Source organism: Acanthaster planci, linkage group LG09 (genome assembly GCF_054643075.1).
Source record: "Acanthaster planci isolate LZ-2023a linkage group LG09, COTS_SCS, whole genome shotgun sequence".
In the NCBI taxonomy this organism is placed as follows: domain Eukaryota; kingdom Metazoa; phylum Echinodermata; class Asteroidea; order Valvatida; family Acanthasteridae; genus Acanthaster; species Acanthaster planci.
In genome coordinates this window covers 15910433-15932952 of record NC_141785.1, presented here as the reverse complement: position 1 = coordinate 15932952, position 22520 = coordinate 15910433, and the positions used below count along the sequence as shown (strand labels likewise).

Sequence of the window (22520 nt, the reverse complement as noted above, 5' to 3'; positions counted from 1 at the left end):
TTTCATTTGCGATGCATTCTGAACAGGCCTAGCTTGATGGCTGTTGCTATGGTCAAAATAACACTCTATGCTAAATTTTGTATGCAGCTGTGTCTCAAGTGGGCTGAGCACACAGGCTCGAGGGCGCTACGCAGCATGGGTGTCGCTAGGATTTGTTGGGAAGGGGAGGCTCTTTTTTCCTTGGGGTCAAAATTTCCGGGGAGGGGTGAGGAGACAAAGCACTCATCAGCAACAAACTGGTAAACCATTAACATTGAAAGGAGATCCATTTTGATTGTTTTCCTGCGAATTGGTGATTTTCACGCCCTCTCAACGCTTCTTACAAATTTCCATCCTTTTCCCTTTTATTTTTGTCGTTTTTGTTTTTTGAGGGGCAGGCCAGGTCCACCATTGCACCCCCATGATGCCCCTGCTATGCAACCTGTACGTGGTGACCGGGTGAGGTTGCTTTGAGTAGCCTCTCTCTGCGAGACGCAAACCTCAGTCAAGGGTACATTTACCCGACCCAATCTACGTTGGAGACAGATTGCAAATACAAACCTCGTGTATCCCCAAAATCGCCGTGCACCCCGTATGCTGTTTTCCAAAGTCCTGACGCACAAGATGGCATCTCAGTCTGGGCACGCAGCCGAAAGTCGTGCCCCAGTGCCCACACTTTAAAAAAGTGATTATTTTGCATTTGCATCACCAGAAAGCTGTACGCACGTGTACATGATGCACAGTGCCTTATTGTCACATCCGCCTCCATGTTAAATGGTGTTGTCGGTAAATTCAATTAATTCGGAGCAATAACCAGCTTGATGAAAACTGAGCTCCCAAACATTAAATTCTGGTTCCAGTAAGGGCAGAACAAATTTACCAATTACCGAGGCGTATTTTTTCGGAAGACCATCTCCGGGCATTGGGGGCCGAATACTGTACTTTTTATGGCAGCAATGAATGCTAATTGGACGCCACCAATTGTCTGGGACTGGTCACACAATATAAGGACCCAACATTTTAGTGTTTACAGCGGCTGTTCACCCCCCAAAAATGATGGGAATAAAGCTTAAGAAATTGACAGCTATTACGAGCAAACCCTAATTTGCCAGTGGAACAAGTGGCTTTGTTTCGATTGATGACTGTCCCCCATAATGGCATTTTCTTAACATAAATGCCAGACTGCAAACCCATGCTTTTCTACAGCAGGGCCAATCTCTCCACTGTTTTATATCTTAAAAACCTCTGTGTTTCTCTAATGACGAGTCTACTGAACACATCACAGGCTTCTAAATGAGAAATTATTCAAACAGGAATTTGGACAGACAGCCTTCAAATTACCAGAGGAACAAGTGAATGCTCGAGATGGGAAAACTTCACTGAGGCTCTGGCAGCCTGACCTGATTTCTCATAAAGGTCGTGATTCGGCTCGGAGAAAACACCTGCACCGCCAAGTTCAGTTAAGAAACGACAAACTTCTAGGGAGAGATGCATCTCACTTTCTGACGAGAATCACCCACAAGGGAAGGGGGGGGGGGGAAATGGACTTGTTCCTGTGTCATGGCAGCTTGATAAAGTGTGCCTGAATGATTGCCCAATCCCCCCCCCCAAAAGAAATGTCCAGGATTACCCAGTGTCGGCACTGAGCGGTTTGACAATTTGGTTCAGCATATTGACAGCGGTATAAATGGCTGCCTGGAGAGATGCCAGTCGTGGTCATGCTCTTGTCGGCAAGCACGAGCACGTACAGCCCAATGGGACGTTCCGCTAATGGAAACACAGCGCAAAGACAGATGATAGTTCCTGCTGATCATTGCGCGCCTCCATGCTCCAAAACTGCACACACTCACACACAAAGAAACAAACAGAATATCCCTCTTTGGGGGGGTTGCCGAAATGGATTTTGTCCACAAATTGGATTTGTAGGGAATGGGTAAGGTAATTGGTGCATGGGGTACAATTCCAAGCACCAGACTGGTGATTACACATTGGCAATTGGCCAATAACGCTGGGCTGATGCCATTCATAGTCTGATCTTGAGTCCCCATGTTGTAATCATGATTAATTGGTTGTCGGCCATAATGCGCCTCGCCAACAGCCAGTGAACGCTGCACCCAAATTTGTGTACCTTTGTGTTCAGTAAACAATGATATTGCAGACATATGAACCAATCAGAGCAGAAAAGGCCACAAAATAAAGTAAAAGCGACATCAGCAGCACAAATGAGAAAGCATCACAAGCTGATGCTTATTTCCAAAGAAGCATAACAGAAGTGCCAGAGATGTCAGCTTTTCACTACTACTTCAGTTTTACAGCTCTCCAAATGAAAACTTGCCTCCTTTTACTTTCACACATGTACATCCTGAAAAAAAAAACCACCGCATATACATGCAGAAAATACTATGTAGACATGAAAAGATGAACCGATTCACAAAATCTCGTATCAATTTCATTCAACTCCCTTTAAAAATCTGAGCAGCACAAGGAAACTCCAATGCAATCAGACAGAAAATCAAAACAATTTTTGGAAATCAGGAACAGAGCAGACAGGTTAGATCACCCTGGTGGTGCCGTTATGCACAAATGCCAACATATCCTTGTTTCCAACGGTAACAGCCAGGCTATTTTGCAGTTCTCGCTTCCCCCCCCCACCGCCGCCGCCGCCATCGGTAACCGTTAGCTCGTTCCTAAACCACCGGGCTTTGCCTTCCTTATCAGATTGCAAGGCAAGCGGATTTAGCTCAATCCCTCTTGTCCTCAGCTCCCACGAACCAAGCAATATTAGTTTTCTCGGCTGCCCTGCTTGTGGAAGGGCAGTCCCTTCCCTGGGGAGAGCTACATTGCAAGTTTCCGTTACCTCTTGCCTGAAGGAGGTCTTTCTTGCTGAGAACTTTGCAAGAAGTAATAATAGCTCTTATGACAAGGAACCTCCTCCTGTAGTTTAAGAAGAATTAAGTTTTTTTTCCTTGATCAAAAACATCCATTCACATCCCTTAATTTTCAATTTCTTAAAAAGAAAGTGGAAAAGCAAGGAAGTGAACTTATTTACAGAGTATAGAAATTGAAATTGTAGAAATGTAAGAACACAATTTTAATGTTATTTTACATTATCACTCATAGAAATACAAGATTCACATTTATTGAATTTATCCCGCATTTTTCAACATCGAAGAGACCAAATTCTCCCACCTAACCCATTTTTAATCAACCCATCAACCAATGATTTGGCTATGACACACAAGACCCTCCTTTGAATTTCAACCAAACCCCAACATCTACGGAACAATCTCTCATAAATAATACGAACTTGTCCAGCCAAGCAAAGGCACACACAATTAAAAGCGAGACAACCATTGGCTGTTTACTTGAGGATAGAAGGTGAAGGAAGACCTTTGAGGGAAAGAAATGAAAACACAGACGCAAGAAGAAATTAAACATGCATGACTCCCCCCCAACAGGGATTCAAAACTTGAAACAGTATTCTACGAGTGACCTGTAAGTGTTGTGTATGATTGTAGTTCTTTTCTTTTCTTTTCTTTTTTTGGTTTTTTTTCATTGCTTGATCGACAGGCTGTAGTTCTCTGAGGCTTTTGAGGAAAAGTCAACACAGACTCTGAAATCACATCTTGGTATGTAAGCTTTCAGTCCGATGCAGTTGCATTCTCTGGGGATGTGGCACATCTCATATTTGGTTTGCTTTTCTAGCCATTGCAGGAAACGACAGAGTGCGATGATGGAGAGAGGCAGAATCTTGCGGTCATGGCGGTGGTGCCAAAGTGAAGGGGGGGGGAGCTGACATGTCTGCAAGTTCTAGACTGGGGTGGGGGTAGGGTAGAAATAAATGAAAATAGAGAAATACTTGCCGAGTAGGCATTCTGGGGAGAACGATGGAAGAGACAAATTCCCTGACGATCATCCAATGTCACTCTTAATAAGCAACTTCTAAAATCATCATCCTTAACATTTATCTCTATCAACATTTGTTTTAGATAACAGCATCGTTCCCCTCCCACAAATTTGTCTTTCTAAAAATAGCATAATGATGCCAATTTTAATGTTGCAATATGCTCACATACATGTAACTGCTCTAAATTGATAAATTTACAACATGTTACAATATGGGAATATGAGACTTGTACTGAATGAAAAAGAGATGAAAATGTTAAATGAAGACTTGCTCAAATAAAATAACTGTTGAAAGAAATGTCAAATAGTCAATTCTGAGAACTTGTATTTTGACAAAATCGGGATTAAAAAAGGGAAAATGGAGTGTTTCTTTGAAGTATAGCAAAATGTCAGAAAATAAAACTCCCCACGGATCCTGCAATGTCCGACTAGTTCTTCCACTCGCTTTTTCAAGTTATAAAGTAGCGACAACCTTTTGTGTTGGTGCACTGGCAGGATACCGATTTTCAATGCTTGTCTGATCAATACTGACACCGCTGTGCACAGTCCACCTAATGTGGCCCAAAATACCGTACAACAGTGACACATGCAGGTATCCATGATTACCTTGTTTGGTCTCTCACTTTGCCGAGCAGGTCACAACAATACTGCTTCTTCCTACAAGGTCTTGGGCCCCGTCATTAAGGCAAGACAATAGAAGACCCTAGCCACGCTAAGTAGATAACGGCCAGCGCCCGCGTGGCGGGGGGTAACGGAGCCATGGGAAGATAACGACGAAAATTGGACTGTAAGACAGGGGACAAGCAAACCGTATGTGTATAGAGCATGCTCCGCGGATGTGAACCAAGTGATGGACAGCAGAGGCTGTCCTCCGGAAATGACAGTCTTTTGCCGGTGTCTTCATTGTGACGCTACAACCGACTGCTTTAGTTTCAGGCAAGGAGCATTTATACACCCAGTGCATTTGATAGGGAAGAAATGAGATCCGAGGCATCACTGGCTCTGTATGCTGATATAGTAGAAAGATTATGCTGCGGTAGTGTATTTGCACAGCACAGGCATATGTATGTGTAGCAAACACATGCTTGCGACAGTGAAGCGGTCTTGCAAAAAGGAGATGGTACTAGGCAAAGGTTGAGATAAGAGTTTGCTGGTATACAGAATGAGAATAGAGTTCTCTGCAAAATGCTCTTTGTGGCACTTCAATCAGAAATTATTCCGTTGACAAGTTATGAATAAGTTTCATCAATATGCCAAAAAAAAAGAAAAGAAAAAGAGAGATACTTGTTCAATATACTAAGAAACAGGCCCCGAAATTTCGAGTTTTAAGTTCATGAAAATTAAGATATGCCACTTGCATTCCCTTAAAAAACCCAATAGTTTCGTTCCACTGGTGTGATTTACATGTATACTGGCTGTTGGGCATCTGGATGGAGAATACCAACATGGATTTCGACTTAACCAATTTTTGTGATGCTTCAATGAGTGAAAACATGGCATTACATATGACAGAAAGGGGAACCTTTTTGCAGACATATCCCTGATAAAATATGGGGGAAAACGGGCGGGGGAAAAATTGTACATGCTGGTTGGGTTCCTGACCACATTTTGGGGAATGCTATCTCTGGCCCTACGAGATCATGTACCAAGGCTGAGACGGAGGATAATGAGAAATCCATGAAAACATATAGCAGGGGGCTGTAACCGGGAAACATTGTATGAACATTCTGGGGGCTTTCAACAGCTAACAAGGTATGTATTTCTCTCCAAAATACATGGAGCCAGGATCAGTTGATTTCTTCTTTTGCATTCATTCATACATAATTCAGAGAAACCATTTGTCAGCCATTGTCAGGATGATGTATCCAACGACTCCTGTTACCCTCCCCCCTTGTGTAAATTTTGCATCACTAAACCTCCAAACTTCCATGATTCTGGGGACACAAATCCTGAAATCTGGGGAAAATACGATGTACCTGAGAGGACACACTCCTGATGTACATGTACAGGTGCAAGTTTCATGACTTTGTGTGAATTACTCCATACAGGGTCAGTGTTGTAGGTTTCAAGACTGGTCTCGGTCTCGGCCTTGACTACAACACTGAGAGATGTTGACAACTATACACGAAGTACATACCAGTATCAATAATCAATAATGATTGATTATTGAGTATCAATAATGGGGCAGGATAATGCAGGAACAGCCGGCAGAGTAAACATTTTGCAAAAACCATTCTGCTCTTTTCAAACGTCTTCATGCATTAACTGTTCCGTCTTTTACAAACAATGCCGGGCCCTTCTCTTCTCTACCAGCACATGCGATGCACATGGCGTGGAGCATTCTCAAACAGAGGTCTTGTAGAAATGTCCAGAAGCCAAGTTTCAATTCAAGTACAAAAAAACTTGCTGCAAAGCCATGTGTGGAGAGGCTTCCAGTGTAAACAATGATTGTGACATGCCACCATGTTGGGAAGTTTATCAGCATGTTCACCGTCTGTTGGGAAGTCTTGCTGGTACATTTATGTAGGTTAGCCAAACTGTTGTGTTATTTTCCCTTGTACATATATATGTATGTTGGCGTATGGTCACTGAAAGCAAACCCGCTTCAAACACAAACTACGCAACTTACCGGTAATAGAGTTTCACATAAACTGCAGGTAACCAGTACATTTATACAGGAGGAATAATATAACATAATTTGAATTATTACAGTTTTTTGGTTATCCAAACAGGAAAATTGGTTCATGACAACTCCACACCACGAACTGGAATATGTATGCGACAATGCAACTCTCCCCCCTTCCCACACAAACAACTAACAAGCTGACTCCCCCTTGCAGAGAAAATTGCTCCCTAAATTGCTCCTCTAGAGTGAGAGGTGGCACCGCTGGTTGCAGCTCGGCTTGGGCTTTGCTGCAGCATCTCATGGGGGGGGGAGAGACGGATGTTTGGGTCCGGCCTTCAATAAAGACAGGGTGTAATTACAGGATGCATGTACTCTGCATGGCTTGTTACATATGACACAATTGAAGGCGAGGCCAGCTCTGGACTGGGATTAGAATGGAGAAGGGGGGGGGGCTTAAAGGTCACACAGTGGTTGGCTGGAAGGACAGGAGGATATGTGCCACATATCTATTATGAGGTCCCTGTAAGTCCATGCGAGTCCATCACAAGTCATCCAGTCTTAAGCCAATTCACAAGCTTCGTGTATTCAAATGAACTGCGACCAAAGCGTTCCTTTGTCATTGTTAACCCTGTTACTTATGACTGGCCTTGTGGCTGGACTTGTGACGGACTCAAATGCAACACTGATACAGATGTAATGTTTCCTCCACTTGGAGGATTCAGCTCTGGTTGGGTGACACTGTTGAACTTCTCCTGTTGTAGACCTACCACAGTATGATGAGAAAGATGGTGAGGGGAAACTCCCCAGCATTTGGCCACGGATTGGCGTGAGGTAGGGGCACAAGGGGGAGGTACAAGACATGTACATGTATGTTCCCCTGTTTGCCCCTGGTTACACCTCTACGTTAAGGTAAGATTTTAAGTTGGAATCCAACTGTTACTATTAATAAGCCATTCGGTTACAATGATTCCAACTGAAGATGAGAGTGCTCCACACATTGGGTCATAATGTTTCATTTCCTAAAAAAAAAGATTATTACCTGATCAACTGTTTTAGTATTAAAACTGGCACAGAAAATGATTTGGATGAAACCTTGCTCTGTGAAAGGTTCTACATTCACATGACGGTCATTTTTTAGTTGATAAACTGGTGCATTGTCTAACTACCTGTACAAACATTAACATTGTAAATCCAATTCGATTTTTGGAATGTGCCTCAAAGGCTACGTATCACCAGTGAATTTACATGTACATGTACAAATGTAAATGTAGGTCACAACGTTGGCTGTTAACTGAGTCTCTCACTGGAAACTCAGGCCTATTCTGATCAGTTCTAATCTCAACCTTACTCCCCGCACGAAAGTCTCGACGAACTGGTAAAGAAAACAATCCCATTGACTTCTTTGCAAAGGACACCCTGAAGCACAGATCTCTCCAACCCATGCAACCTTCTAAGTCGGACGGATATTGGGCTGACTTGGCAAGCAGCCGCGGCCTGATCCTTCTCCCTGATCGGCTTAGGCCGCCTTGATGCCCTCCCTTCACAACGCAAATCCATCCTTTCCCACCCTCCCTCTTTGTTCCAACCTGATCTCTCTCTCCGTCCAAGATCACCGGGCAAAATCCAGAGCGTCTCAGTAGGCCTCTGGGCAGGGCTTTCGTGGGCAGCGGTAATCACAATTTTCCATTAAAACGCAAAATCCTCTCCGCATTTTTGCTTTCCTGTTATTTCCCCCCAAAAGAAAAAAAATTCTGAAGAGTGTGCTCAGAAGGTCAACAAGCTCACACCGGGATGGTTGGGCGGGTACTTGGGAACCGTTTTCGATCGTAATCACATAGAAGAAGACGGGAAAAGGTCATTATAAGCCCCTCGACTGTCGCAAGGAACGTCGAAACAATTCAGAGATACGCTGGGATGTGGTGGTGGCCGGGGAAAACTGAAAGGCTGGCATTGTGGCTCACAATGGATAAAAGGATGGATTATTTTTGATGAAAAATTGATTTTTTTTTTTGAAGAGAAGAAAGAGAGGCAGACAGACATAGCTGGTTTGTGATTTATTGTGGAATTTTTCCAATCTGATTTTCAAGAGGATGGAAGACAATAGATCCAGTCAGTGAGGCAGGAAACAAAGTAATGAGAGGATGCCAGTGAGAATGGAATTCAGTCGGCAGCCCAGCCCACCCCAAAAAAAGGAAAAAGAGAAAACAGTAGATGTCATGAACGTGCAACAAGATCACACCCATCTCCATTGCAGATATCAATTCTCCATGACAGCAATGCCTTAAAAACTATGCGAAAATAGGTACAGTAGTTCTGCAAGATGGTCCATACTCCCTGGAAAATCCAACAAGTCTTGGCTTCTTGTTGTGGGGAAACTGCATTTTCTCCTCAGACTTTGACATTTCAAAATGTAAAAGACGTTGTTGTTGCAGAGCCCTTGTTATTTCAGTATGCTGCTTACATGTACATGCAAATTTACAGGCACGTAGAAATGTTATAGGGGATGTAGCAATACATGAAAGCAACAGTATGACTAAGATCACATGTACATAGCAAATTTTTGACACACTGAAATTCGACTGAGAAACTTGTTAACAGAACAGATTTTGCCAGAATCCCTCTGTGTGGCATTTAAGCATTGAGTTTTTTTTTCAAAACTGGTTTTTTTTTGGCTCCTTCAAACAGTGATGGATTGGACAATTGCATTCAATCCCTTGGTCTCACACTGCTCCTCGTGCCTGTTTCTCGGCACTCCCACGTCCAAACAGATGAAAGAAGTCCTGTTATTGCCTTAGGTTGAAATTACAGGGCAAGGTATCCATCTTAGAGACCCTCACCCAAAAGAGGACGAAAAAAGATGAGGGAAAAAAAAAAAGATGCGAGTGAAACCGGATACTCGATGCAATTTCCAGTTGGTTAAATTTGGCGGCCGAGTGCTGTCGTTGGCTTGTGGCAGACTTGTCGGCCGGGGAAATTCAATAACTTCAGGGATACTTTTTTGGGTCTTTGGTGGCACAATGACTACAGAAGGAAACCAATGCATCATGGGAATGAGAAAGGATGACTATCTGTGTCGTGTTGTTTTAGCACTCTGGATATTCTGTCCTCTGCCCCCACTTAAGAGAGAAGTGTCGCTCCTCGTCAATCAAACGTGGTGCCAAGTGAAATCTCAGAGAAAGCTCATGGATGTTACCGGGGTATGTTGACACTTTGGAGAATACTTGTCACACTTTTGACTTGCCGAGGTTGAAGCACTGCTTGTAAATTATGAAGAATTTTGATATACGGAGAGTTGGGCATATTCCTTCATTCCAGGAGTGTTAAAACCACTGACCCTTCTACAAATCTCCTGTTGTGGGATATGGTGTTACATGCACTATGTGTTGAAATATATAAATCAAACTGTGAGAGGAAAGGGGTTAAGAGGTACATGTACCGTGTTGATAAGCTGCTAATTTTTAAGGACCTAGCTTTGGGATATTTGAATTTTTGGGAGGTGGAAAGAGAGTTTCAGTAAAATCCTAAATTGTGTTTACGAGATGCTTATCAATAATTATTAAAGGATGACGACTTGTTATAAGCAATATTATGTCCTTGGATGCAGTAGGGGCTGGTTGCACCCAAAAACCAGGACAGGGTGGGATTCCAACCTCCCAGAAAATCACAACAGTGGAAGGACAAGAAAACCACCACAAAACCGGGAAAGGCTACACAAACAGACCAAAGTTTGTCAACAAATGTTGCTCACAGAACCAGATGGGACTGACCCTGCAGAGCAATGGCGGGAAGGCATGGATCATTGTATAAATTTGGGCTCCAAATGCGGGACATCTTTGAATCCCCGTTATACCTGACCCTGTATAATTTGGATTGGAAGCATCAACAACATTGACTCTAAACTAAATTTCATTTGCTTGGCAGCTGATTTGTGCTCTTAGTTGCATTTGGAAATTCAACAATATGTTCTAAAGTTACAAAATCATGCCAGATGTAACCAAAGTGGTATTAATTTATTTCTCTCTTTTTTTAACAATCCAACTAGCTCCTGCCTTTCCATGGTTATTTGAGGTGAAGGCTACAGGAAAAGGAAATCATAAGAAAAGGTGGATAAGGGAAAAGGAGGGCATGTTCAATGTGAAAATTGCTTGTTTACACTGTGAACAGGGATCGGTCGTAGGCATCTGGAAAACAGGATGAAGGAGAGAATGCCAGAACAGAACGTAGGACAGTGCAGCTTAAAAAAAAGACCCACAACCAACATTTGTATGTTTGGATATATTGAACTGTAAAAGAACTTCATCCTAACTGTCATTGTTTTGGTGAAAGGACAACTACTCTAGATTGGGAAACTATAAGGGAAAGTATATTTCCTATGGTTGTTGCCAAATGTAGTTTTTCATCTATTATTCGTCTGTAGTGTCTTATGACTAAAGCCGGCTCAAGCCAATAAATCTGCGCATAACAAAATATCATCAAATGTCTCCCACACACGTTAACACTGTCACATCGGAGTAACATACACAAAGCCTGATTTATATGCCATCAGCCATTACTGTCACGTCGGCCGGTTTGCGCGTCCCATGCATCCCCTCCCCTATTTCTCACCCTATTTGCAATCCCCGTCCAGCGGTGGCCATGTCACGCAACGCTGCACCTCGCCTGCAAATCATCGCCGAGGCCTGAGCTCAGAGCCCGGGGAGGATCGGGTTCCTGACACAGAAGTTTTGGGCCCCGAGATTTGAGCAACCGTGAAGGTGAATAATCTTGCGTGCTCCTAAGCTGGCTCCGTCGTTAACGGGAAAGCTGTGCCTTGGGCCATAGTTTCACCGACAGAGAAAAGCCACAAACAAAGGCAAGAAGCTTTGCTTGACAATGATTCTAGCATTGCATAATTTAGGCTCACTTTTTTTCATTTAGCACTCACTGTACAGACCATATATGGATACATTAGGTATGAATAAGAATCCTTCAGATATGAGGTGCACATGTTGGATAAATTCATCTGTGAGCGATGGCTTTCGGTGGGTGAGAAACAAGAAAAAATGCCAATCTGATGAGGATAGAAATCAGAACAGTGAAAGGAAAAAGGTACGTCGTAAGCCCTGCAGAAAGGAATGTTATGATCTGCCTAAAATGGAAAGGGAATAATGGAAAGGGAACCTTGCCCCACCAAGCAAGGCACAGTGTTGGTTCAACAAATGGAACGGAACATATACTTCGCCCTTTGACCCCTGACATGACCCAACGTCAGAGTGACATGGCTGCAGCCATGAAGTTTCTTTGAATGCATCCATTACTTTTCAACTCTTTCCAGAGGATGGAATCTGTGGGGGAACTCTGATTGGCACAAGTCATGTGAAAATAAACTCCCAGTGTGATTGGTGTTAACTTTTCACAGTCACACGAACACCTGAAACCAGCTACTAAGTTTAGTGTTTGCCTGTAGATCAGTTTTAAATGGTCAAACACCTGCACACAAATTTGCTGACTATTACTGACGTGTTTAGGGGAAAAAGGCAGAAATCACAGGTTGCCTTTAAAGACAAGCAACCATCCTCCTCGCCGACGTTGCACGGATTGTCTGTCTTAGGCAGGTATTGCCTGGCTTGCTGGAAAGTAATTATTTTTCCAAGGCCACTAGAAGAGTGGATTTGATGTCTTGAGACGGCACGAGAGGAGCTGAACAAGAAGACGACACATTGAGACAAACAGATCAGAGCGAGAGAGAGAGACACACAGACAGAGAGACAGCCAGAGAAAAGAAACAAAAGTTGCCAGTTCGCAATTTAGGAGGGGAATTTAAACGTTAACCCGACTCACCAGTGCCGTGAAGCCACCCAGAAGAGAGGAGATTTGGGGTTGGAATGAAGGGTTGATGGGAGGATGAAGCAAAGGGTTGACAGAGGGGAGGATGGAGCATCCACAGAGAACTTGAGTTTCTGTTGAGACCTTTTAATTTTGTTTTCAGCTGCCTCATAACAATGACCACATCAAAAGTGTTTCACAGTTCTCGTCATAATACAATAAACACACACTTTGTTTCTGTACAATTCACAACTCTTTTGTTCAGCCAACAATATAAACTGCTTATTTCTACAACCCGTTTTCTATTAATTTTCTTCACTGTTGGCTCTGTAAATAATTATGTACACATAACTAACACATAACTGCATTCACTTGTCCAAACAAACTAATCCATTCATGATTTCTGTGCTGCAATCATTAACCTTTTTTCTCACACACACATTTTAAGTAACTTTTATCAACATTTTAAGACTCAGTATATTACACGTACATGTGCATGTGACTACATGATATAGTCACATCACATTTTGTGGCACATAATTAAGCACAAAACTGAGCAAAAATACCGAGACACGAGCTACTAAACCTGGGATGTTACTTCAGGTTTTTTTCTGGTTTGCAACAGAAGCGAGAATAATTTAGTATTCATGGAATTGGTGACGCGTGAAAGATTAAGCGTAACCATAAAAGAGCTGAAAAAAGGGTTGTCACCTATGCCACAAAATAAAAGAAATATTAGAATAGTACCAGCAAATGAGACAGACAAATAAAAAAATTCAATTAACTCCGTTGATTAGATTTGGAATCCTTTGAGGTGAAGATCTTTGTTTAGGAATGGGCAGAGACAGGAAAAAAAAACAAAAACAAAAAAAAAATGGCAGTTTAGAACCACTTGAAAATTACAAGGGTCTGCTCAGGGAAATGAGGGACGCGCACAGCGAGTGGTGTTTAGGACTAGCAGTGATCCTGTTTCCATGGCTATTTAAGTGGAAAATGGCTCTGGATAAGAGATGGGTTGTTTTGTTCCTGGCCTGCGGGATGCCAAACGGGGCACAACATTAGTTCTGCTGGTGGCCTGGCAGTATCGGTTTTGGGGGGGGGATGAATGGGAAGGGGGATTTGGGGCCATATTATTAGGCTCTGAAGCTGGCGAGGGAAACTTGGTGTGAAAGATGGAGAACGACGTGAATAAATGTTTGTTCTTAATGCTTGAACGAGGAGCATGAAAGGTGAAGTAATGGTGCAAGGGAAATCCGACAAAGGGCTGCCTCAGTGGAAGGCCAATGAGGAGAAATAATAATCGATTCAGAGAACAAGTGCAAAAAGGGGTACATGTTCATGTCTCATTGTTTGAAAAATCTGAAGTTTTTTTCTAGTGTTGCATATTAAAATAATCACAGGTCTAGTTTGATTTCCAATGTGATTCCTTTGGATAAGATTGTTTGGTTTTCAACAACATGGAAATCTACCAGACTTCAAAGCATGTGCAGTTGAGTGCAGATATGTACCAATCTGTCTTTTTGCTTGTCTATCACACCTCTATTAATTCAAAGTTGTTTTATTTGCATATACATGTTAGCGTGTGTGAAATTACTTGAATAATTTTGTTGAATATTTATGAGATAGCACCTGGGATTGACCATGTGTGTCAGGTACATGACACTTATTTTAATTTCACATATTTCACTTTGTACAACATCTCTTCCACTCCAGCTTACCAAAAATGACCCCGTACATTTGATCAATCCAACATCAAGTTGAGGGTAACTCTTCTTGTGGTAATCTATCACATTTAATGTCATAGGATACAAGTGCCGTCGTTGAGTTGTAACTCAAGCAGTGCAACGGTGGTTACGGTTATACTGTTATTACTCTGGGCAAAAGTTTACCCCAAAAGGAGGGAAAAAAAGCCCAGTGTGTTCTAAAATTACTCAGCCATCACCAAAGATGCAAGATTCATCCACAGATACATGTACATGTATTTGCTGCTGACAATTTCTTATAGTATGGTGCTCATACGTGAATGTTATTCCTTTAGAAGAGCAAATTCACTTAGATGAAAAGAAAGAGACCAACTGAAGCACTCACTAGAGGGCGGCATTGAAAATACACAGTGCTTGGGCACCAGATGCAAACCCCCCCCATGACCTACTGGTTCTGATGAAATGGTCGCGGTAAGATGCCACAATGCGATAGAATGGTGTGTCAGTGACGATTAGTCATCTCCAGCTGAAGGGATGGAGTAAATTCAGCATGGATTTCTTCTCCATTTCCGACATGTGCTTCTTGGGGCTATGCTGTCAGTAGTTTTGTTTCAGAATCTGTTTCGGAAAGATATCTCTGTTTTGATGTTTCACGCGGTTTGGTGTCCTGATAGGAAATGGGCAACAGTTCGCAATACGTAGGTGAAAGTGTTGAGGGTTTCTACTCATTCCCGTTGTGCAAGATTCCTCCAAAGGTCTTTAACTGAAAAGTTGCTCTGACAACTTGTGACTCTTGTGACATAATTATGTATTTGCAATATGCAAACTTCTCAAAACTTCTCAAAATGACAAAATAAAGTTGCTCTTCTGGACATTGCTGAATGCAGTACTTACACTGTACAAAACCCGGTGCTAACCACTTCACCCTCTTGGTATTCCTTGCTAAATCTACCCAGGCATGTAGGCAAAGAAGAAAAACCATGAAACTGGTGCGCTTGTCCCCTTGTGTATTCCAGGCCTTCAAACTGGCTAATCTCTCAGGATTCAACAACATCGTGCACACACACCTGGCTCTCTTCATCAGGGGGACAGGGTTCGGGAAAAACTAATTCCCTTGTAACAAGGGGACATTATGCAGTGACTGTGCATAGGACTGATCCCAGTGATCATTATATCAGCCATAGTCATTGGGGGAATTCTGGAGCGAATACGCAGCAGCGACTGTCAAAATATTGACACAGGAATTATATACATTCACGCCAAGTCACAAAATGGGATGGAACATGTATGCATCTTTCGCAATGCCACTTCCATTAATCTCCAGCAAACAAAGGCCATCTGGCTACTAACTTACACCCAAGTTGAAACTGGAGACATTTCAGCTACAGAGGGCAGTAGATAGCATCACTACTCAGAACCATGTGTAGAGAGAGTTGTGACATGAGTGTCTCAATTGTTGGAACCAAAATGGTGGATTATGCGTCAGTGCACGTGGACAATTATGGTAGCACACAATAGCTGCATGCTGCACTGCACATATAATGCATAGCCACTTTGGTTCTGAAGTCTGAAGTTGGTGCTACATGTATACAGCTCTGCCACTAATGAGATTCAGAGAGATTCCAGAGTTACCAACAGAGGGCAGCATTATATATTAATGGTCCACAGTTCCAGTGGTACTATACCTAAGCAATACATGGACTGCAAGGTGGGTACAGTGTAAGTTACTACGGTATTATGATAGTACCCACTCTCATGGCTGAGGTTTGCCGTTCTCCCCTTTCTTTCAAAATACGGGTATGTATATCATTTAAGCTTTGAGCTTATGACATATTCCAGTACATAAGTCTCCAAGAGGAAACTGACCACATATGCAATGTTTCCACAAAGACGTTGAAGTTATATTCAAGCCTACCATAATAAGTTCATGCATTAAATGTACATTCATAAATACCTCAGACAGTTTCCCTATTCAACAACACACAATGTGACCGTGTATTAATATTTGATAATGCCTGCTGTGTTTCGATAATGCCTGCTGCGGTTTGATAATGCCTGCTGCGGTTTGATAATGCCTGCTGCGGTTTGATAATGCCTGCTGCGGTTTGGCAATGCCTGCTTCATAGTAACGTGTTGGCACCTGGATATGAGACAGTCTTATCTATTCCTATAAGTCATGAGTCTGTGTGCACCGCAGCACGCGGCATGCAGAACTCGAGACCTGCAGCCGCGGCTCGGGCATTAGTCGGGTCCATTCTCCTGAGCCAGTCCTAAACACACGTTTAAGACTGGCCAAGCACACCCTCAAAAAGTCACAGTAAGAACCCAACGTGCCGACTCACAATCTCCCTGCAGTTCAAATCAAGCCTTTCTCTAAAGCCAGGACATGTCAAGTTAGCCCACTACCCTCACTGTGGATTGCAAACTAAGAGTAGATCAGCAAAAACTGCCCTCTATAGACCAATCTGAGCAGGTGCTCTCAGCACCAGGGTTCTAGCCGCGGTGGGCAGCGCCGGGCGGCGCCACCCGGTACTGCAAATTTCCGCCCGGCACTCGGGGTTGAAATTGGCTGTGCCACCCAGCACGGATTTTCCAAAAAATGAACGGAAATATTACTGAAAATTTAAATGTACCAATTCGATCGTATTTCAAGCATCAGAAAGCATTAAGAACTACCCTCACTATGCATTGTAATCCAAAAAATTTACCCGGCACTAAAATGGTCCTAGCTAGAACACTGCTCAGCACCACACTCCCACACATCTCTCACGTTCTTAAACTTGGCGCAGGCATGCGGCATGCAACACACAAGTTAACAACCTACGTACATAAATGTATGAACGAGCACAGTACATGTGTTCCCCAGAGTACTGGTTTCCAATAATGACCACAGGAATGATCACAGACACATACAGTAGATAGACCTCTAAGACCTCTGTGCATTATGACTATACCCGATAAAAGTTACATCACAAGAGTATTTTTGCAGTGTCTTCCTTTCATGTGTATAGCACGTCCAAAGTTATTGAATCATATGCTCAGATCACAAATTACCAGTTTTCAATCATACTAGGGGTCTATGTGAAATTACACAGGGCCGCACTGCTGTGGCTTAAATAGTGAAAGGTCGCGTGATTGGATCAGGACATGAACCCGAGATATTTGGTTTGCCTTTTTGTTTTTGTGGGGCTGCAATTATTCTGCACACCATATTCCTTCAGCACCGATGTACCCAAAGCACATGAACATCTTTTAAGGGTGTGCATTCGTTATGTCGGTGATCGGCTGTGAGCACTATTCAAAATTTTGAGGCTTGACATTTGGCGAGACAACTGGTGCATGGTTATTGTCAGAGTGCACTCACGCTGCTCTCAAGAGTGAGCAGCAAAGCGCCCTCGACGGTCCTTGAGATGAGACCCGCTGGTTGGGCCATCAAGTGCCTCACAGCAGAATGAGGTGGGAATCAAGTTGTCTCCACACCGGAATGGCACTCCACAGGTCCCGGGTTCGAGTCCCTCTTCAATCATGCCGTATCAAGAAAGGACAAATTCCGACTCACCCCAATGCAGATGCGGTCTTGTTGCTCTCAGCTGCTGGCCTTGGTAAGTTCCAAGTCTTCCTTCAATTTGGACTTTTTCAGCCTTTTCTTCTGACCGCCTGACCGATAGAAATAATCCAATGTCAACAACTTACTAGCGGAGGCAGCGTTTCAATGTTTGTTTTTTTATCCTGCTGTATGGGACATTGCCAGGGTGGGCTCTAGGGCTGTCAAAATTGAAGAAGTGTCACAAGAGTGACATTTTTGCCAGCATCCAAAGAAAAGTTTTCATGAGCATTTATGTATCCAACTACAACTAAAAATCTGAACCAGCCTTAAAATGTAAATCACAATTCACCAAAACCACTTTTGAGTTGAATCTTGTGCAATCTAATTACATGTGAAAGGAACCCTTGACTTTTTACCCGCATGACGTCCATGTTCATTAGGATGCCAACAAAGTGACACATCAAAACAAAGAGATGAGATTTTATTCTTTCTAATGCAAACTGTGGGAGGGTTTAAAAAATAAGTCTTATGACTCATTTTGTGAATCTAGTCACAAATTTTAATATGCCTGAAATCGGGGCCCAATTTCACGGCGCTGTTTACCGTAAGAAACCTTTTACTAACCATAGCACAAACATTTGCTTAACGGCAAGCGTAATTGATGGTGAACTTTTTAACAGTTGCTGCGCTTCCATTGTTTCATCAAGAAATTAAGCAAACTTTTCTTCCAATGTCGGCATGCCTTTTGCTATGCTTACAGTCTCCATGACATAAGCAGAGCTACATCAACATACACCCTAATCATTGAAACAAGTTGCCCTTAAACGATGAAGTGAGAAAATGCATTAAGCTGTCCTAAGCAATGCAAAAATAACACTAGAAGATGCAGTGCCGAGTCACCAAGCATGGAGCCACCAGGCACCTGCAATGAAACAACCAGCACGGAGAAAGCTTCTCATGCTGCAACACAGTGATTAGTGAAACATGCCATGGACAATACATGGAAGTATTGGTAAACCTGACACAATGCACTGGGTATCTAGTACAAGACCAGGCACCTCCATCTCAGCTCACTGAAACAGGTGTGTGTTCAAAGTACAAAAGACAGGGACAATCCATTCACAAACTGGGGGTGAATGTGCATATAAAAGCTTAATTACTATACAACCTCCTAGCTTGGTAAAAATTTGGAACAGCTCTGAGGCAGTGAAAGAATTCAAGGTTGTGTTGAAAAGACAGCCAGTACAAGGCATTAAGTTGACAACCACAGAGAATTTAGCACATGTCTTGGTCATTTCCAGGAACTCTCTTTTATTTGTTTTTATTTCTTTTAGTGGAGGGGTCAGATACATTAAGAGATACTATGCAATACCCCCGAGAACCATTCGTGGAGAAAGTTGGGATACATTCATTGTTCTATGAGGTTTAAAGGCATTGTCTGATTTCACACCGGAAAGTTCTTAATTCAGGTAATGCCAGAAAATTAGCGCTTCACTTTGAAAATTGACTTTTATATTAAATTTTGCAATACCTTGACAATTTGAATGCTCACCTTCAATGAAGTGATCCGCTGTCTTCCTACGCAGGTCTTCCACAGTCTCCTCTGCCTCCGCCCACTCCAGGACAAGCCGACGCCCATAGAGATGGCTGCTGTGGCACAGAGCATCAAACGCCCTCTGTTGACCAAAAGTGAGGAGGTGTAAAATTCACAGGAATGAAAGGAAATGCATCTCTCGTCCTCTGATTCAATAGTTACAGAGGACTATTCACATTTCATTACCAAGCAAAAGAATTGCACTATTAGGAAAATGCAGACTGACTTGTAAGGATTTCCATGGGTACCCATGGGCATCGTACACCCCTGGAAAAAAAATTGAAGGAAAAAAAATGGAGAAACAAAAAGGGAGGAAAGGAGATGAAAAATCACTAATTTGTTTGGAAATATCTTGGAACTGGCCCAAATCAACCATTAATGGTTTATCAATTTGCTGCTAAGTGCCCACCCCCCAGAAAAGTCCTGCCCTCTCAAAAGAAAGTCCCGGTGATGCCCATGGCCCGCTGCAAGTTTTGAATCCCGCAATAACCATCATGCAACACGTATGGTGCCAACTGCTGAAGGTTTTTTGCTCTTACTAATCAAAAGTTTAATTCGTCTCAGGGCAGAAAACACAGTAGATTGTCATCCCCTGTTGTCCTCCATTTTTAAGAACGGTCCTCAAACGTATGAATGTCTGCATAGTCTACGGGCGAGTGTCATATCAACCTTGACAAAATTTCATTTAATTTTAATTTATTTCAAGGGATATCAATCCTATGCTCTCCACGGAGTTTGCAGTGTAATGATTTTAACGAGGCAAAATAAATGAATATGAAATAGCTTAAACTTTAACAAGTTCCTGAAATAAATAACAGCATATAGTGTGGATAACGCTCAGAGCTTATACTACAGTGCTGAAGGGCGTCAGACTCTTATACAAGCAAAAGCGTGTGAGAGGAACAGCCGGGGCATGCGCCATTATGGAAACATTACCAAAACATAAGAAAACACAAAGCTACGTCCTCCGACGTACAGAGTTTTTATTATGGGGCAGCCATCTTGGTTTTCTACCACTAAAAGCAATGTGGCCAAACTGAGGCCGTGTCCGAAAAGGGGCTTCCAGAGCTACGGCTAGGTCAATTGTCTACGCGTCTCCACGCATTTACAATGGAGCGAAGTCCTAGACCCAGCCCTAGACAAGAGATTCGGATGCGGCCTGAGGCTGGAAGAAAAAAATAGTCAGTTTCCTTTTATCAATAGGTAAAGTTGTACTCCTTTTGTCATTTGGCGTACAGGGGTCAGACAAAAATGGCAGCATTACGATAGAGGTCTACAGTACTGTACAACATAGCACTCTGTTACCTCGACCGGTAAAGTGTTGTGAGGCAGATTTTTATTGTTAGACAAATTTGGAACCAGTTGTTGGGAGTTTTGATGGTCTCTCCACATTCTTTGTATTCCAAACAACTATGGAACACGTTTTCTGGTAATTTAGGGGGGCAGGGTAGCCATGCTGGTCCTTTGGCTGAATGTCTCAGGCCGTGTCCGAAACGGGCTTCCAGAGCTACGGCTAGGTCCACTGTCCACGCGTCTCCATGCATTTTCAATGGAGTGAAGACCTAGACCTAGCTCTAGACAAGAGATCTGGATGCAGCCTCAGACACACCTTGGCATCTTGCTTGCTGAGGAAGTCGACGAATCCAAAGCCTCGATGAGAGCCAGTACCACTCATCTTCTTGGGTAGTCTGACTGACTTGATCTCACCAAATGTACTGAAGAAAAAAAAAAGACGGGCAGAATATGAACCAGGGACAAGTTCAGATGAACCTGGGAGCCTGTTGTACCCAAAATCATAAATCTCGTAGTATTTACGGTCACACCTCAAGGTGGACGACAAAATAATGGAAGTGATACCAAATAATTGTGAGAATAAAAGAGGTAAATGCAATAACACAAAGTTGATTTCTGAAGATGTGCACAGAGCAAGCTTCAATTCACATTGGACAAATATTGTCTTGTATTGTAAAAAATGTGCAAGATGGCTGTGATCAACATAAGAAAAAAACTCTTTGGGGTCAGTCCCCGTACTAAAGGATTTGGTGATACTGAAGGTCTGGCAAGAGGTGAAAGAGATTTTTGAAATAGAACCAGGACTAGAAATACAAATAATGCAATGGATGTTTCTATCAAACGTACCCAAATAGCTCCTGTATCTCCTGTTTCCTAGCTTCAAATGGAATATTCCGGATCAGGATTTTACTGGACTTCTGTTTTGTGGTCCCTGGTCTCTTCGGAGTTGATGTTTGATTTGCCCTGAGGAGGATAAATAAAGGTTGCATCTAGTTCTCTGAAATTCCTGTAAGCAGCTTACTGACCCTGGTGATGAGGCTAAATGTCCCTAAGCAAGACATTTTGCTGCAATGTTTCACCTTCTTTGTTTGAATAACCTTCCCTGCTTACAAATTATTCCCAAGTTAAAGGAAGCAGGACATGAGCGGGATATGTTCTTCTTCTTGGCTCATTTCTTGATGAGAAATCCGACCTCGTGTGTGACAAAACTTCACAAAATGAGTCCCAATCTGTCAGAACCACATTTGAACTGAGGGCATCTTTCACACTGAATCAGAATCAATTGGAACCCTCAACCTAATGTCCATTTTCACCTGGATACTAAATTGATTGATACACCAAATTAATAGCCCAGTTTACTCTCTGCAATGGAAACTAAACCGACCGACCGACTGACCGACCGACCGACCGACCAACCAACCAACTATAAAAAAGTGGCCTTGAGACACATTTTATGAGATCTGGCAATAATATATCATACACATGTGACCTGCTCTGTCAAAAGGAGTCATATGGCCCATTTATCAGTGCTTTTTTTTATGTTTCAGTTTGAATCAGAAAGAACCACTCCAGCTTCCAGTGTCGAAAGATCTCTCAGTTTGGCATCTGGATGAAACCAGACATTGTGTGGGTGAAAAATGTTGAGGGTTCCTATTTATGCACTGCACAAGATTGCTTTTAAAGGCCTATGGCTCTGGCAACTTATGACTCATTTTGAGAAGGCGGGTCACACATTTGAAAATGGGCCATGCCTTCCGAGATCCTGAAATCATACCGATTGCTATGTGAGCCATTGATTCTGTCTTCCCTCCTAGCCCTCAAGTATGAAGAATGCATTGCCTATTCTCATGTACGTGGGTGAGTTGATCAGCATCAGAGGTAGGAAAGACATGTGACAGGATGGCCGTTTTCACGCTCTTTATGGAACGAAAATTTTCACTAAAACGTCTTTCCTCTGATTTTGGCTTTGTCTCCGTCTCTGGTTTCATGTTGGGCAAAGCAATCAATTTTAAACATTCACTGAGGTAAACAAATGCTAATTCTTCACACCATGGCTTCATAGCAAAC

The 22520-nt window shown here is 42.7% G+C and overlaps 1 protein-coding gene and 1 long non-coding RNA gene across 2 annotated transcripts in view; one reads left to right on the top strand and one right to left on the bottom strand.

Moving 5' to 3' along the window:
- Nucleotides 1-22520, bottom strand: part of LOC110984850 (putative RNA-binding protein 19) — a 61989-nt gene that overhangs the window by 23142 nt on the left and 16327 nt on the right. The window contains exons 23-26 of the mRNA XM_087141034.1: nucleotides 21300-21416; nucleotides 20770-20875; nucleotides 19119-19242; nucleotides 17579-17676 (exon numbers count right to left, since the gene is read on the bottom strand). Of these exons, the coding sequence (XP_086997160.1) occupies nucleotides 17606-17676; nucleotides 19119-19242; nucleotides 20770-20875; nucleotides 21300-21416 (418 nt within the window). The 3' untranslated portion in view covers nucleotides 17579-17605. The remainder of the gene's footprint in view (nucleotides 1-17578; nucleotides 17677-19118; nucleotides 19243-20769; nucleotides 20876-21299; nucleotides 21417-22520) is intronic.
- On the top strand, nucleotides 15466-19290 carry LOC147798218 (uncharacterized). Its single transcript, XR_015426401.1, has 3 exons — nucleotides 15466-15816; nucleotides 17093-17621; nucleotides 19153-19290. It is a non-coding gene; the product is annotated as an uncharacterized LOC147798218 (long non-coding RNA).